Here is a 12,226-nt window from a genome sequence, read left to right as displayed (position 1 = left end):
GCATAAGAAAGACAAAGTAAGATCCAGTTTTGCCTTTCATAGTAGTGGTATTTGATTGGCAGTTGACAGTTGAGCACGGCATGTTTTCACTGCTCTGCTCTTTTGCAGGCAATTAACTCCAGTAAATCCAGTGGGATAAAATTCAAATTTCCTTAAAGCATTTAACATTCCCAACTCTGATGTTTGTGACATTTCTCCTGCTTGATATGCAACCCCGCAAGTCTAGGAGTAGCATGTTTGTTCTCTGTCATGTTCTTTAACTCGCATCCAGCCAAGAGCTGAGACAGTCGCTGTTGTTTGAAAGCGATCCCTAACAAGCTGTCAGCTCACATTTCATAAAGCACGCATCAGCACTCGCCAACTTGGCGTCCGTTTGGACACATTGGACAGTTCTTGTTCAAACATCACACTTTTTTTTTTTTTTTTTTTTTTTTTTTTTTTTTTTTTTTGGAAGCGTCTTCGTATTAATGATGATAATTGCCGAAGGGTGTTGCCGTATGCCAAGACAGGTGAACTCTACTTGTTCGGAGAAATTTAAATTAATATTAGCAATATTTATACACTCACCAGACACTTTGGCACATGGAGTTATCTGTCAACTTCTTCGGGCTTCGGTTCATCAATGAGCAGTGGCACAGACTCACGAATGGCCTTTCAGTTTATTGAATTGAGAAACGTGGATTACAAGCTTGGGCACGAAACGAATTAAACTCAAGGTAATTAGGTACCACTGTGCAGTAGCAATTTAAAACTCAACTTTCCATAATTACTTCCCCTTTTGAATACAACTCTTGAGTGCAGTTCCCCTTGTCGCCTGATAGGGGGAGCGCTAAGGTGATGAAGACGCGAACGTGTGGAAATGTTTGAATGAGTGTGTGAGAGGGCGCGAGAGAGGGGCACAGACAAAATCACAGCGCACAATAACGCGAAGCCCAAGGATGAACATTTAGCTCTCAAATGCCCTTTCAGGTGCTCCCACGCAACTTTGCACTAGTTGCGTGAACGTGTCACAATCTCTGCGTGCGCGCGTGTGTTTCTTGGAAGGGGGGCGTGGACGTCGGAGGAGCTGCAACGTGCAGTCAGTCAGTCAGTCAGGCAGGCAGGCAGGCAGGCGGTCAGGCTTGCATGTTGCCTCTTGGCTGCAGTTCCAGCGTGGAGTGAGTGACGCGCACGCCGGAGGAGCACGCGTGGACTTGGGCTGCTTTTGTAGGAGTCGCTCGCTACAAATCCGCGTTTGCGATTTGTCATCTATTCAGGAGTGTTGTGCGCAGGAGGCATTTTTAGCCTCACCCAAAAAAAAAAAAAAAAAAAACCGGTCGTGCGAGTATTTTAAACGCGTCTTGTGGAAATATTTCCCAGTTTTTGGAACGTGCGGACGGCCATTTGGATTCCGAAGTGAGGATCTTGTGTCAACATTGGCAGGTGTTGCGTTCACACGCACTTTCACCAACTCGCCGTGGACGGATTACGCCACATATTCTCTCTCTTTTTGTACGGAAATGTGTTCACTCGTGTCACTTGTAGTGTTTTAATTCACTCGAGGGGGGAGATTTCATGATGCGTTCAAGACGCCGGGTGGGAAAGTGAGCGACACTTTTTTTTTTTATTTTTTATTTCTTTCTCCGCACTGCCTGAAGGCAACAACCCCCCAAAAAGAAAGAAGAAAAAACATGACAAGCAACGGACCTGTCATCGTTTACGAGTGGCTCAAGACTCTGCAATTGGCCCAGTACGTGGAAGCCTTCGTGGATAATGGCTACGACGACCTGGAGGTGTGCAAGCAGATCGGCGACCCGGACCTGGACGCCATCGGGGTGTACGTCGCGCACCACCGCCACCGGATCCACGACGCGGTGCGCCGTCTCAAGGAGGAAGCGAGGGACGCGGCGAGCGGGCTCTACTTCACCCTGGAGCCCATGCCGCCCTCCGCGGATGTCTACACCGGCCACATGGTGGACCAGTACGAGTCCAAGCTGCGCGCGTCCAAGTCGTGGACCGAGCCCGCGCGCGGCGTGGGCTACATGGGCGCGCACAGGAACCTGACCCTGGGCAACAGCAGGAGGGAGCTGGTCATCTACCCCAAACTCAAGCTCAAGATCATGATCCGGGATAAACTCATCAGGGACGGCATCAATCTGGCCAGGGCGCCCTACTCCAATAAGGTAGGGGGGATAGGACCCGCGCAGCCGCTGACAGTTAGTTAGTGCACCCAATTTAATCCACTCCTTAAACACTATCACGTCCCCATTACAGAAACCATCTATATAAAATACAAATACAACCTGAGATCGCATAACTATGCCACATCCATTTCAGAATCAAATTTTATAATGTAGGAAAAAAAAATCTTTACAGAAGTTTTTCTTTAACAAGTATTTTTTCTTCTTCAAACCAATCAGATGACGGGGGAAAAAAATGCCAAAGTCATTGAGGGAAAGAGCACTGGCCCCGTGGGCAAAAATTTGAAATCTGAAGAAATAGTCCAGTTTAAATTTGGGTGAGCACTGAATGTCCTGGGCAAATAAGATTGACATGGCAACAAATAGAGGCTGAAATGTGATTGGACAAAATAATTTAACATGACACGTACAGTAGTGGAAGCAGTGCAGCCAAGAAAAACACATGCAGTGATGAGAATAGACTGCTGGGAATACATTTGTACAACGTCATGTCACAAATATCAGTATTTATAATGTAAATATAGGTCAATGCTTTTGACACTGCTTAGGCCTGCAGAGAAGACCACCATTGCCTTACACACAGGTGTCATCATGTCTCTATTTTGCTCAAAATAAATTGCCAGGGTGACTCTGACCACCCTAAGTGCTTTTTTTTTTTTTTTTTTTTTTTTCAAGCGCAAAACACTTCCTCGCAATAAAGGCTTCGAAAAATGCCGTCTTTTCGATTCATAGTTACTTCTTGGCTCAGAAAACCACCAAACGGTCTGTAATGATAAACGCATAAAAGGCTTAAGGTAAATGTCAACACGTTGAAGTGTCGCCACACTTTGCTCCCGCGTGACCGGCGAGTGGCTGTCGCCGTGACTGATGGGGAAGCAGTCGGTGCAGATCAATAAGCACACAGAGGATCTCCCAAGGAGCTTTCATCATGCCTGTGATTTCCAAAGGGAAGAAAATCGGTGGAGCAAAGGTGTACAGTCCACTTAGATTATGAATCCACTTCCGACCACACCTGTCCACATGTAATCATGTCATCAGTCTATGGCTCGGGCCAACTCAGCGTTGACCACAAACCTAAGGATTTGCAATGCCAAAATGGAATGGCTGTCGCATTTCCAATTGTCGGTCCCAAACATTTTGATGGCTCGGCGCGTAAAATAACAGTTGTGAACTCAGTTGTCTGAATAAAGCTGCTCGTATTTCCTGACAAAGATGCCTTTCGTTTCGATCTACAGGCTTTAGTGTCGAGCTGTGGTCTTCTGTTGCCGTTGCTTTAAATGTGGTTGATTTTACAACCAAACTTGACACGCAATCTGTGTAACTGGACCCCAGCTAAAAGCAAGGTCAGAGCATAGCTGCATGTGGCCTTAGCGCCTTTTTAAAAAGCCCAAATGTTGAATCCTTTGGCATTTTTCAAAGGGAATCATCGGTCACGTGGTGCCAGTGTTGCTTGTGGGCAAAGATGGAGTTATTTTGGTTGGTTCACGTCAGGCCTAGTTGCATCTTGCGTGCCCTGATTTCTGGTCATTTCACAAGTTTCTAAGAAAAATGCCCAGTGATTGTTTGTAAAAGTCACTGTTTCCTCAAGACAGCTTTGGAAAAGCGCTTTTTTTTTGTGGTGCAGCCCTAAAGTTGCCCACTTCAGCGCCTTTTGATGAAGTTCTTTGTTGTGGCCGACAGAGCCCGAAGCCCCGTAGACACACAAAGTCTGGCGGTTGTCGCTTTGTCAACCCGTGGTCGCCTAAATGACATTCCAGCCTCGGGTTACCTGGGTTACCCTCTTGTGCTGACATCGTGTATTTCCCGTGTGTCATTCGTCGGCTTTCTCTGCTCCTGTCTCGGCCACGTCACTCAAGGCTCAGAATCATGTTCGACTTGATACGTCACTCTATGTTGTCACTCCTCTTCCTGTCGAGTGACAACAATGTCATGACGCCATCCGAGACCAAGAAACACAAAGAACTTTGTGTTCACTTGTTAGTGTGCAGGATTAGAATAATCTTTGGTGAGTGTGAAACATTGGTTTTTGCAGAACCCATGACATTTTGGTGGTCCTTGAATGTGTACGCGTAAAATGCCAGGCTACAGATTAAGAGCAAAAATGACATGATCAGTAAATCAGTGGTTTCATTTGCTTTCCTACCTGTAGATACGTTTCCGTAACATCACTGGTTGTCAGACCTAATTAACTCATTAGCAGTTGGAACACACAGCAAACGGACCCAACCAGTTGGTTTGGGATCGTACCAAAGAGGTGATTTTGAGCAGATTGATTTCATTGGCCCCCAAGTTTGTTTAAACTGGCCTAAATGATGCCAGTGTGAAAGCAATCGAAATGACAAAATTACATGCAACTGTCAAGAAAAGCGAGGCACCGAGGTAGGCCGATGTATACGCCACCGCTTGACAAATTGAACATTCGTTGACTCAACTCAGTCAACCCCGATTTGCCTTTGTCAGCTTCTCAAGGTGACGCCGGCTTAGATTCAAATGTGCATGCTTCATGCATTTCTGCCACTTTGGATAAATGAATCCTACGGAGGTTCAGGATTTGTGTGAGGGATTATCTGTCAAACCAAGGCCGAAACAAACAACACTCCCATTTTTTGTTTTGTTTTGTTTCAAGGCAGCATTCATTTCGAGCCAAAGCTTTGGCTTTGGCCTCTGGGGAGGTGAAGGTTTTCTGTTGGTAGGTTTGAATTGGCTCCAGCCCAGTGCTTCCCCCCCCCCCCCCCCCCCCAAGTCTGAAAGATAGAGTCGTGACCAGCTGATGGAGCTCTGAACAACTGGCCTGTGATTGGTCTTGAGATAAGATGCCATGCCACCCCTCCTATCCTTTTCACAGAGGAGACTCCGAGCAGAGAGGGCAATTACAGGACACGCAGTGTCAGTCACAAGGGACGCCCATTGTATAGCACGTCTTCTTTACTTCTAATGCGACTTGTCTTTGTCATGCAAATGAAAAAAAAAAAAAAAAAAGAGACTCTGTCGGTGCCTTGCGAGACGAGCCATTACCAAACAATTCACCGAAAGAGCTCAGCTGGGTATAATAAATACCCGTGATCCTTAGCAAGGCCACGGAGAGCACTTGTCTGCAAGCGAGGATGATTTCTTACGACGTAAATAAACACTTGCGCGTTTCTAAATCTGTCATTCGAGAACAATATCGGCACACGGGATGTCTGCTTTCAGACTTACTGAAGTCGTTGGCCTGATTTAAAAACTATTGTTATATTTCACAGCAAACAAAAGCCAAACCATAGATGTATACCTCTCTATAGCGCTACCTTATGTTTACATGTGATAACCATATGCCTTAGCTCGAACGAAGCAGTCTATGTACATATTTACTCAACTGCATAACTCCGGTCGCAGAGGATCCAAATCACAGTCTCCCATCTCTGAGTGAGAGATCTACCAACCCAATGGTAGTTCGGAAAGTCGCCCACCACGATAACGGCGTGAAACATCGATGAACGAAAGCATGACCTCGGCTCAATCATCTCGAATGATCAGAACACGGAAAGTCACTAACACTGAACTCGTCCGACAACAGTTTCCAACTCCAGATTGTACTACTTCAGGGACATTCAAACATCAAATAGCAACGTCTTATTTTTAGCTTCTTTGTTTTGAAGCGTGACAGAATGTTGAGGTAGTGGTTAGCACTTCTGACTCACAGATTCTGGGTTTGGATCTTTAGCTTTTCCAACACTAGGATGAACCACGATATAACGGGGGAGCCCTGTAATCAAACCCTCCGAATCTGATGTTGGCCATGGCACACGGACAGGTTGAGTCATGTAAAGCCATCATTGTTAGTGCAGTGTGTCTGGGGGGGGGAAGTGGACGCCAAACACCAGGCGCTTCTCCATTGTTTGCGAAGACGCTGATGGAGCCGCGTGTCCTTTCACCGCGTCGCCTGTTTTGCATACCCAATTTCCGTCCATTCAACCAGACAGCGAAAGGCAAGTGTCCAGCATTGTGCCCGGGGGCGGCGGATGATGATGAGACCGAGGTGGCTGTCTCATAAAGAGAGACGGGGAGAGCTTGTCAATAGATGGGCACCTTGTCGTTTATTGTTCGGACAAGCTCTGGTTGGTGATAAGGTGGAGCGTGCTCCATGGGGTGATGAAGGAAAGTTGTCCTTTATCTGACCCACGCGCGCACTGATGTCATGCGCCTGCTGCACATACGTCTAAAGATAAAAAAAAAAAAAAAAAAAACAACAGTCTTTTAATCTACTGCCAAGCCTCATTGACGAAAAAGGAAACTGCACTTGTCAGGGTTTGCTCGTGACAACGACGGTTTCTTTTCATGTGCAGATGTTGTTCAACCCGAGTTTCGTTTGTATAATTCCTGGAGGAACGCTGTAACACGCATGCCACGCCAAGTCAGTAGTTGGCGCTGTTGCTTTGTAAAGAAACATTTGACGGATATAATTGAATAGAGTGTTGGGACGAGACCTGTCATCAATTGTGGAATCTGCGATTTATTGACTGGTTTCCATGCCATTGTTGTTTCCATCAGATATAATACAATACAATACATGGGATGAATGGAACTCAACCTTCCCGTAGCTGATGTGGGCGTCTTTAGACGGCCAACTACATTAGACTCAAATTTAAGTCATGCAAAATAATCCTAATTCCCCCCCCAAATGTTGGCACAATATTTCGAAGTTTCTGCCATGATAGACAGTCTTGCAATCCGACCAAGCAAGGAATGATGATTTCTTTGAATATGGCTTTTTTTTTTTTTTTTTTTTTTCATTGGCAGTCGCTGAGGACCCTCAGGCTTCATTGGACCACTGCCAAGACTTTTAGTGTGATGTCAGCCGTTTCACCCTGTAACACATTTTCCTGTTTTTAAAAAGCATTTGACATGTCGAAGGGAAATACGTCTTCCCAGACTACAGAGACGCTATTTCTTTTACCAGTTGCAAAATACGAATGTATGTTCTATTGCTAAAGTTGAGCATCCCAGTGAAGCGTTAAATTTTAGCTTCAACTTTTTGGCAAATATTCCTCGCCATACTTTATCCCAAAGTATACAGCTGGCATTTGGCCACGAGGGGGAATGGGAAAACGGTTCACAACAGCCTCACTGTCTGTTTTTTTCCCCCCCATTCCGACCTTCTGCTGAAAGCACTGTTTGCTTAGTCTTTATTAAGAGTTTCTTAAACGTGCAAGCCTATAAAGGGGCGAGTCATAAAGAAAGCCAAGGACCCCCCTCCGTTGCACTCCGCAGATGGAGAAAGTCAATTAGCAAAGTGACCTACTGGTTTTTTTCTGCAGGAAATTAATGGTGAAAAAAATCTCTGGGATTATTTTTTCTAAACTTTCCGTGTGGTGCTACTTAGTGAGTTTTTGGAGGTTTTCTGCAAAATACATTTTTACCAGGATGCATGCTTGCAACAATTAGAGAGGTTTTTCTGCTATGAATTCCATTCATTTGTTGGAAAAATTAAGAAGCGCACGCATTTGGGCCCTAATAGTAATAGTGACATTCCACTGGTTTTGGGTTATATGGACCGCGACAGAATGACGGGTCGTGTTAAAAGAAGTACATCCACTTAAGGGTTTCTGCTTTAAACAAACCATGTTTAGGGCCTCTTAAAAGACTTTTGGGAGACATTAATGACATGTACCCGTGTTAAGAGCTTTGTCGAAACAGTTTGCGAGGGCAGGGGACTGATGGCTATCGCGGTGAACTTTAAACCCTAACCTTATGCTTGGTGCTTGACCGTGGATGTCAGCTGAAATGCTCCCTGTAAAGTGAAAATAAATGATTTCTAAATTTGGCACACCACAGAGAGTGTTGTTAAAAACAAAAACAAAGTTGGAAGAATAAAAAAAAAAAAAAGAAAAAAGCCATGTATCTAAAAAGAGGCTTGGAAATTCAAGCCGTTCTCTCCGCGCCACCCCCCTCAACTGTCAATCAAACGCCACTTCTACGGCCTGGAAAAATGGATGCTACTTCATATTAGCATCTTATGCTTACACTTAACTATATATTTGAGCCACCAAAATACATCAGGTTAAAGCCTTCAGTGGTTGGAATATATGTCCCATTGAGTTATCAGGGGGCTTTTTCACGCTGTGACGAGGCGCTCTTAAATGGACACACCAATGGGAATCCCCTGTCCACATACTAGCTGTCATGTTGGGCTTTAAAAAAAAAATACCTCACCCCTTCCGCCTTTTCTCCTTGACGTGCTTGCACTCACGGTTGACAATGAGGCGCTCTAAGCCGACCACGCCAGTGGACCAGCCGAAGGGAAGATGCCTTTTTGGGGTGTGGGTACACTGTAGCTAGCTAGATAAACGCACGCAATTGCGCCGAATAACCATTGAAGTCAACGGCAGCGCTCAAGTTCTTATGTAGAGGCGGGGGGGCGACTCATGTCGGATGTCCAAGTCCGTCATTGGGCATCGTCATTTTAATGCCAGTTTAACGCCATCTCTCCACAACTCAGTACTAGATAGTTCTCACTTAGCAACTTTTCAGCAATTATCTGCAGATATGTCAAATGTATTTAGAAACAAATGTCTGGATCTTTAACTTGAGTACGTTTTTCAAACCGACTTGAGAGTTTGTTTTCCGCCTGAAGAAACCGAGCATCTCTAGGGAGCGTGTAAAAATGTGGGAAAAACGTACATATTGTGTGTTTGCAGCTGTCTTACTCCACTCAGTGCAAAAAAAAAAAAAAAAACATGGGGTGAGAGGTGCTTGCTCTGTTTTTCAAATGATCAGGTGACTCAGAGTCTGCGGACATGTGAATCCGGTTAGTGGGGGATGACATTTCACAGGCCTCAAGTTTACAATTGGCTCTGCGTTCTCCCATTTCAGTCATACGAGTCATGGACATGATAACAGAGGTGGGAATGCGCATTTCTAGCCACGGCTGTATACAGTAACTGGCACTGAGATGTGCTCAAACAACATGAGAGCAGCTACTTACTGTATGCCACAGGCTTTTAAAAAAACTGAACATGTGGTGACTCCCCCCAGATAGAGGACGTCTTCTAAATGTTTTAGGCCTCAAGCATTCTTTGCCGTTATTATGGTCATGCCAAATAAGTGACGTTTGTCCTGTTGATTTTTTTTTTTTGAAAGTTTATCTGCCAAAGTCAGTTTCACTTAATGTAGAATTTGGTAAACGTTTCAATCATGAGTTTTCTTATATGCATCTACATTTAGTCGTCACACTTTTCCCCAGTTGCGCAAACAACGTAAAATAAAGCAGGCCGGGGAGTAGTTAGCACAGTTATTCTGTTTTCCGCAGTTTGCAGAGGAACACGTTCTGATCACACGCATTCATGACAGATGCATTACCAGAGCTATTCTGGTCCAAGGATTCCAGACAGCCTGTCTACATAACCACGTAGTGTGTGCGTGTTTACTATGAAGGAATGGATGGTTGCATGTGCCACATAAAAAAACGAATGAATAACATGCACATTTGAATTTTCAATCACCTTCTTCTTTTCCAGAACTGTGAACTGTAAACGGTTTATTTTGCGCGACAGGTCGTGTCAATGGTGCCCCTAAACTCAGAACATTTGATTTATACGGCATTTTTCAAATATTCATACGTGAACCTCAGGCGACCGCATGTAGTGTTGGTTCACCAACCACAAACCCCAATGGAAAAATGGTCTCCCTTTTACCCGAAACAATGTTTACTTCCGCAAAAAAAGCATCATTTTGATGGTATGCTAATATGTGGGGGTTTAGTGTGTCATTCTGCAAAACTTTCCACTGACGATTTGCAGAATGTAAAACTAGACTAGACCGTACAAGGTAAAATTTCCTGAAAATTCACTATTTGTCTTTATCTGTTGACTGTTTACATGAGACCTGTTTCCCAATTTTTTTTTTATAGAATTTGGGCAATTGTGAAACAATTTAACATGAAAAAAAAAGACTCAGCTGGTTCATATTCATGTTTTTCTCCGTTGTAAAGGTGAGTCAAGTTGACTCCTGCTAAATATTCGCGCGGCCTTAAGTTCCACACTTAAATATCTGCGACTTTGCATGTGTGTGGCTTTAAAAGGCGGGACCTGGCCTGGTGAGTAACGTGAGAGTCCGCAAATGAGAGTGTAGCGTAAGCTGTCGTCGGCGTGGCGAGTGATTTTGCAGTTATAAAAGTAGCTTCAAGACAGACATTTTGCTTCAACTTGTTTGGTAATCGAATTTGAGTTGTTCAATTAGTCATTTCGGCCCTAATAAGGTCAAAAGTTTCACCCTGCCATTTGTTTTCGTTTCGTTTTTGCCGTCGACCTTGCCGTCGTCTTTGAACATGTTGCCAAACGAAGACGTTCCGATCCGAGTCCCCGCCCCAGAGGGAGCAAAAGTGACAAGCGAGCAGGTGTGAGCATCTGCCGGTGTCACAGTGCAGATTGCAGACACGCTCGCAAATCAACACATCAGCACACGCTTTCACTCTCTACTACTCACACTTGCCGCGCTCATTACTCTGATTACTCTGGGGAGTTATCGTTTATAAATAGAACCTGATTTTCTTTTTTATACTGTATTCAGTATTCTGTGGCGCCTTGAGGGGTCTTGTGACCTCAAGTGTGGTCATAATTGCCTCTGAGTCCCACATATCCTCGAGCAGGGAGGTCACGCACACACACGCGCATACTGCAGGTGTTTGGATCAAAGAGTCGCCATGGAAACTGTAGCATATTTAAACAAATGTTTTTGCCGTATTGCCATAAAACAAAAATACAGTACAAGTTCCCGTGAGTTTTGCGTGGTGTTGATTTCAACTGGCATCTGCTGTTTTCTTTATTTATTCATGAATGTTCAAAAGCAGTTTTTGCATTCAGGCAAAGGTTAAACCACGACCACTTATCCAAGGTTATATCACGTTGTTTAGGGCTCAGACAAATGATTTGATCCTTGAGCTGAGAAATATTTCATTCGAGCGGGCTAATTAGACACTTTGCTCATGAATAATTGCTAGCTGCGAGTGGACATTTTGCACAGAAAAGTAGTCCTTCCCTTCAAGCCCAAAATACCATTTACCTAATATGGTGGCCTTACCTCTCCAAGCCACAATTTCACCATTAAACCCTGGCGCCATCGTACAAATTAAACTAACACACTCCCTTAAATAGATGATGTTCAGTTGGCAAAACAACACCCTGATGTTTTTTTTTTTTCCCGCCTCCCATTCCGTGGCCTTCTCAAGCCAGAATTCTTCGTTTCAAAAGACATATCCATCCATCTGATTTACGTGTGACCCGTCTGTTTCCGGACCTCTTGCTGGCATTACATATGTAAATGCTTTCCACTTGTAAGCTCCCCTTTCATAAGCGGAACTTTGGCCTTCCGAAAAAGAAAAAAACCTGACCCAGCACATTGTAGGCATTTCCTTCTTAAAGCCTTGATTCGAGACTGCAGCCCCGACTTGGAGGAGTAATCCTCTTTTTCTACGGGAATATGCCATTGAGATGGAGCACTCATGTTGTTTCCCGAGATGCAAACTCCGTAAATCACAACTGTAACCTAGAATTCCACACTGGAATTTTGACAGTGGCCTTTTTAAAAAAAAAAAAAAAAAAAAAAAAAAAAAAATTCTGGTTATAGTTTTTTTAGTTTTTAGTAGTCGTTAAAACCTGACAACCGAGCCCAATTGTTTGCATGTAGACAAAAGACAAAATGGCCACCCCCCTGAGATGGCGAAATACGAGTAGTTTAACACTTATTCTACCAACGCAATATTTATCAGAATGCCCTGTTTCAACTCGTGGGCTTGCATAGAACATATTCTTGAAAAATAATGTTTGCGTTGACTTCCACTTTAAGGGCCCTTGACGGCCCACATGCCATAGATTTCTCACCCCTGCTTAAGCCAGGCCGTGGTGACATGAATGTGAGACAGACACGGAGCGTGAGTACAATTACTTTGCCTCCAAAGCGCTGTCAGCTGGCTGCAAGGCACGCCGGCACTCAACACCTCCTCCCTTAAACTAATTGGCCCATTTCCAAAGTATGAGGGCGGGGCCTCGTTGAAAACTTTGATCTGGGAG

At 44.4% G+C, this 12,226-nt stretch overlaps 1 protein-coding gene across 3 annotated transcripts in view; it reads left to right on the top strand.

The window, feature by feature from the left end:
- The first annotated feature begins 941 nt into the window (after window positions 1-941).
- Window positions 942-12,226, top strand: part of sash1a (SAM and SH3 domain containing 1a) — a 123,834-nt gene continuing 112,549 nt past the window's right edge. The window contains exon 1 of one of the 3 annotated variants that reach the window (XM_086018109.1): window positions 942-2,162. In XM_086018109.1, the coding sequence (XP_085874235.1) occupies window positions 1,671-2,162 (492 nt within the window). In that variant the 5' untranslated portion in view covers window positions 942-1,670. The remainder of the gene's footprint in view (window positions 2,163-12,226) is intronic. The other 2 variants (XM_086018111.1, XM_086018110.1) reach the window with 2 other exon arrangements.

This window comes from Filicampus tigris, chromosome 20 (genome assembly GCF_054856515.1).
Source record: "Filicampus tigris isolate MCC_2025a chromosome 20, RoL_Ftig_1.0, whole genome shotgun sequence".
NCBI classification, from domain to species: Eukaryota; Metazoa; Chordata; class Actinopteri; order Syngnathiformes; family Syngnathidae; genus Filicampus; species Filicampus tigris.
This window is presented reverse-complemented; position numbering and strand designations above follow the sequence as displayed.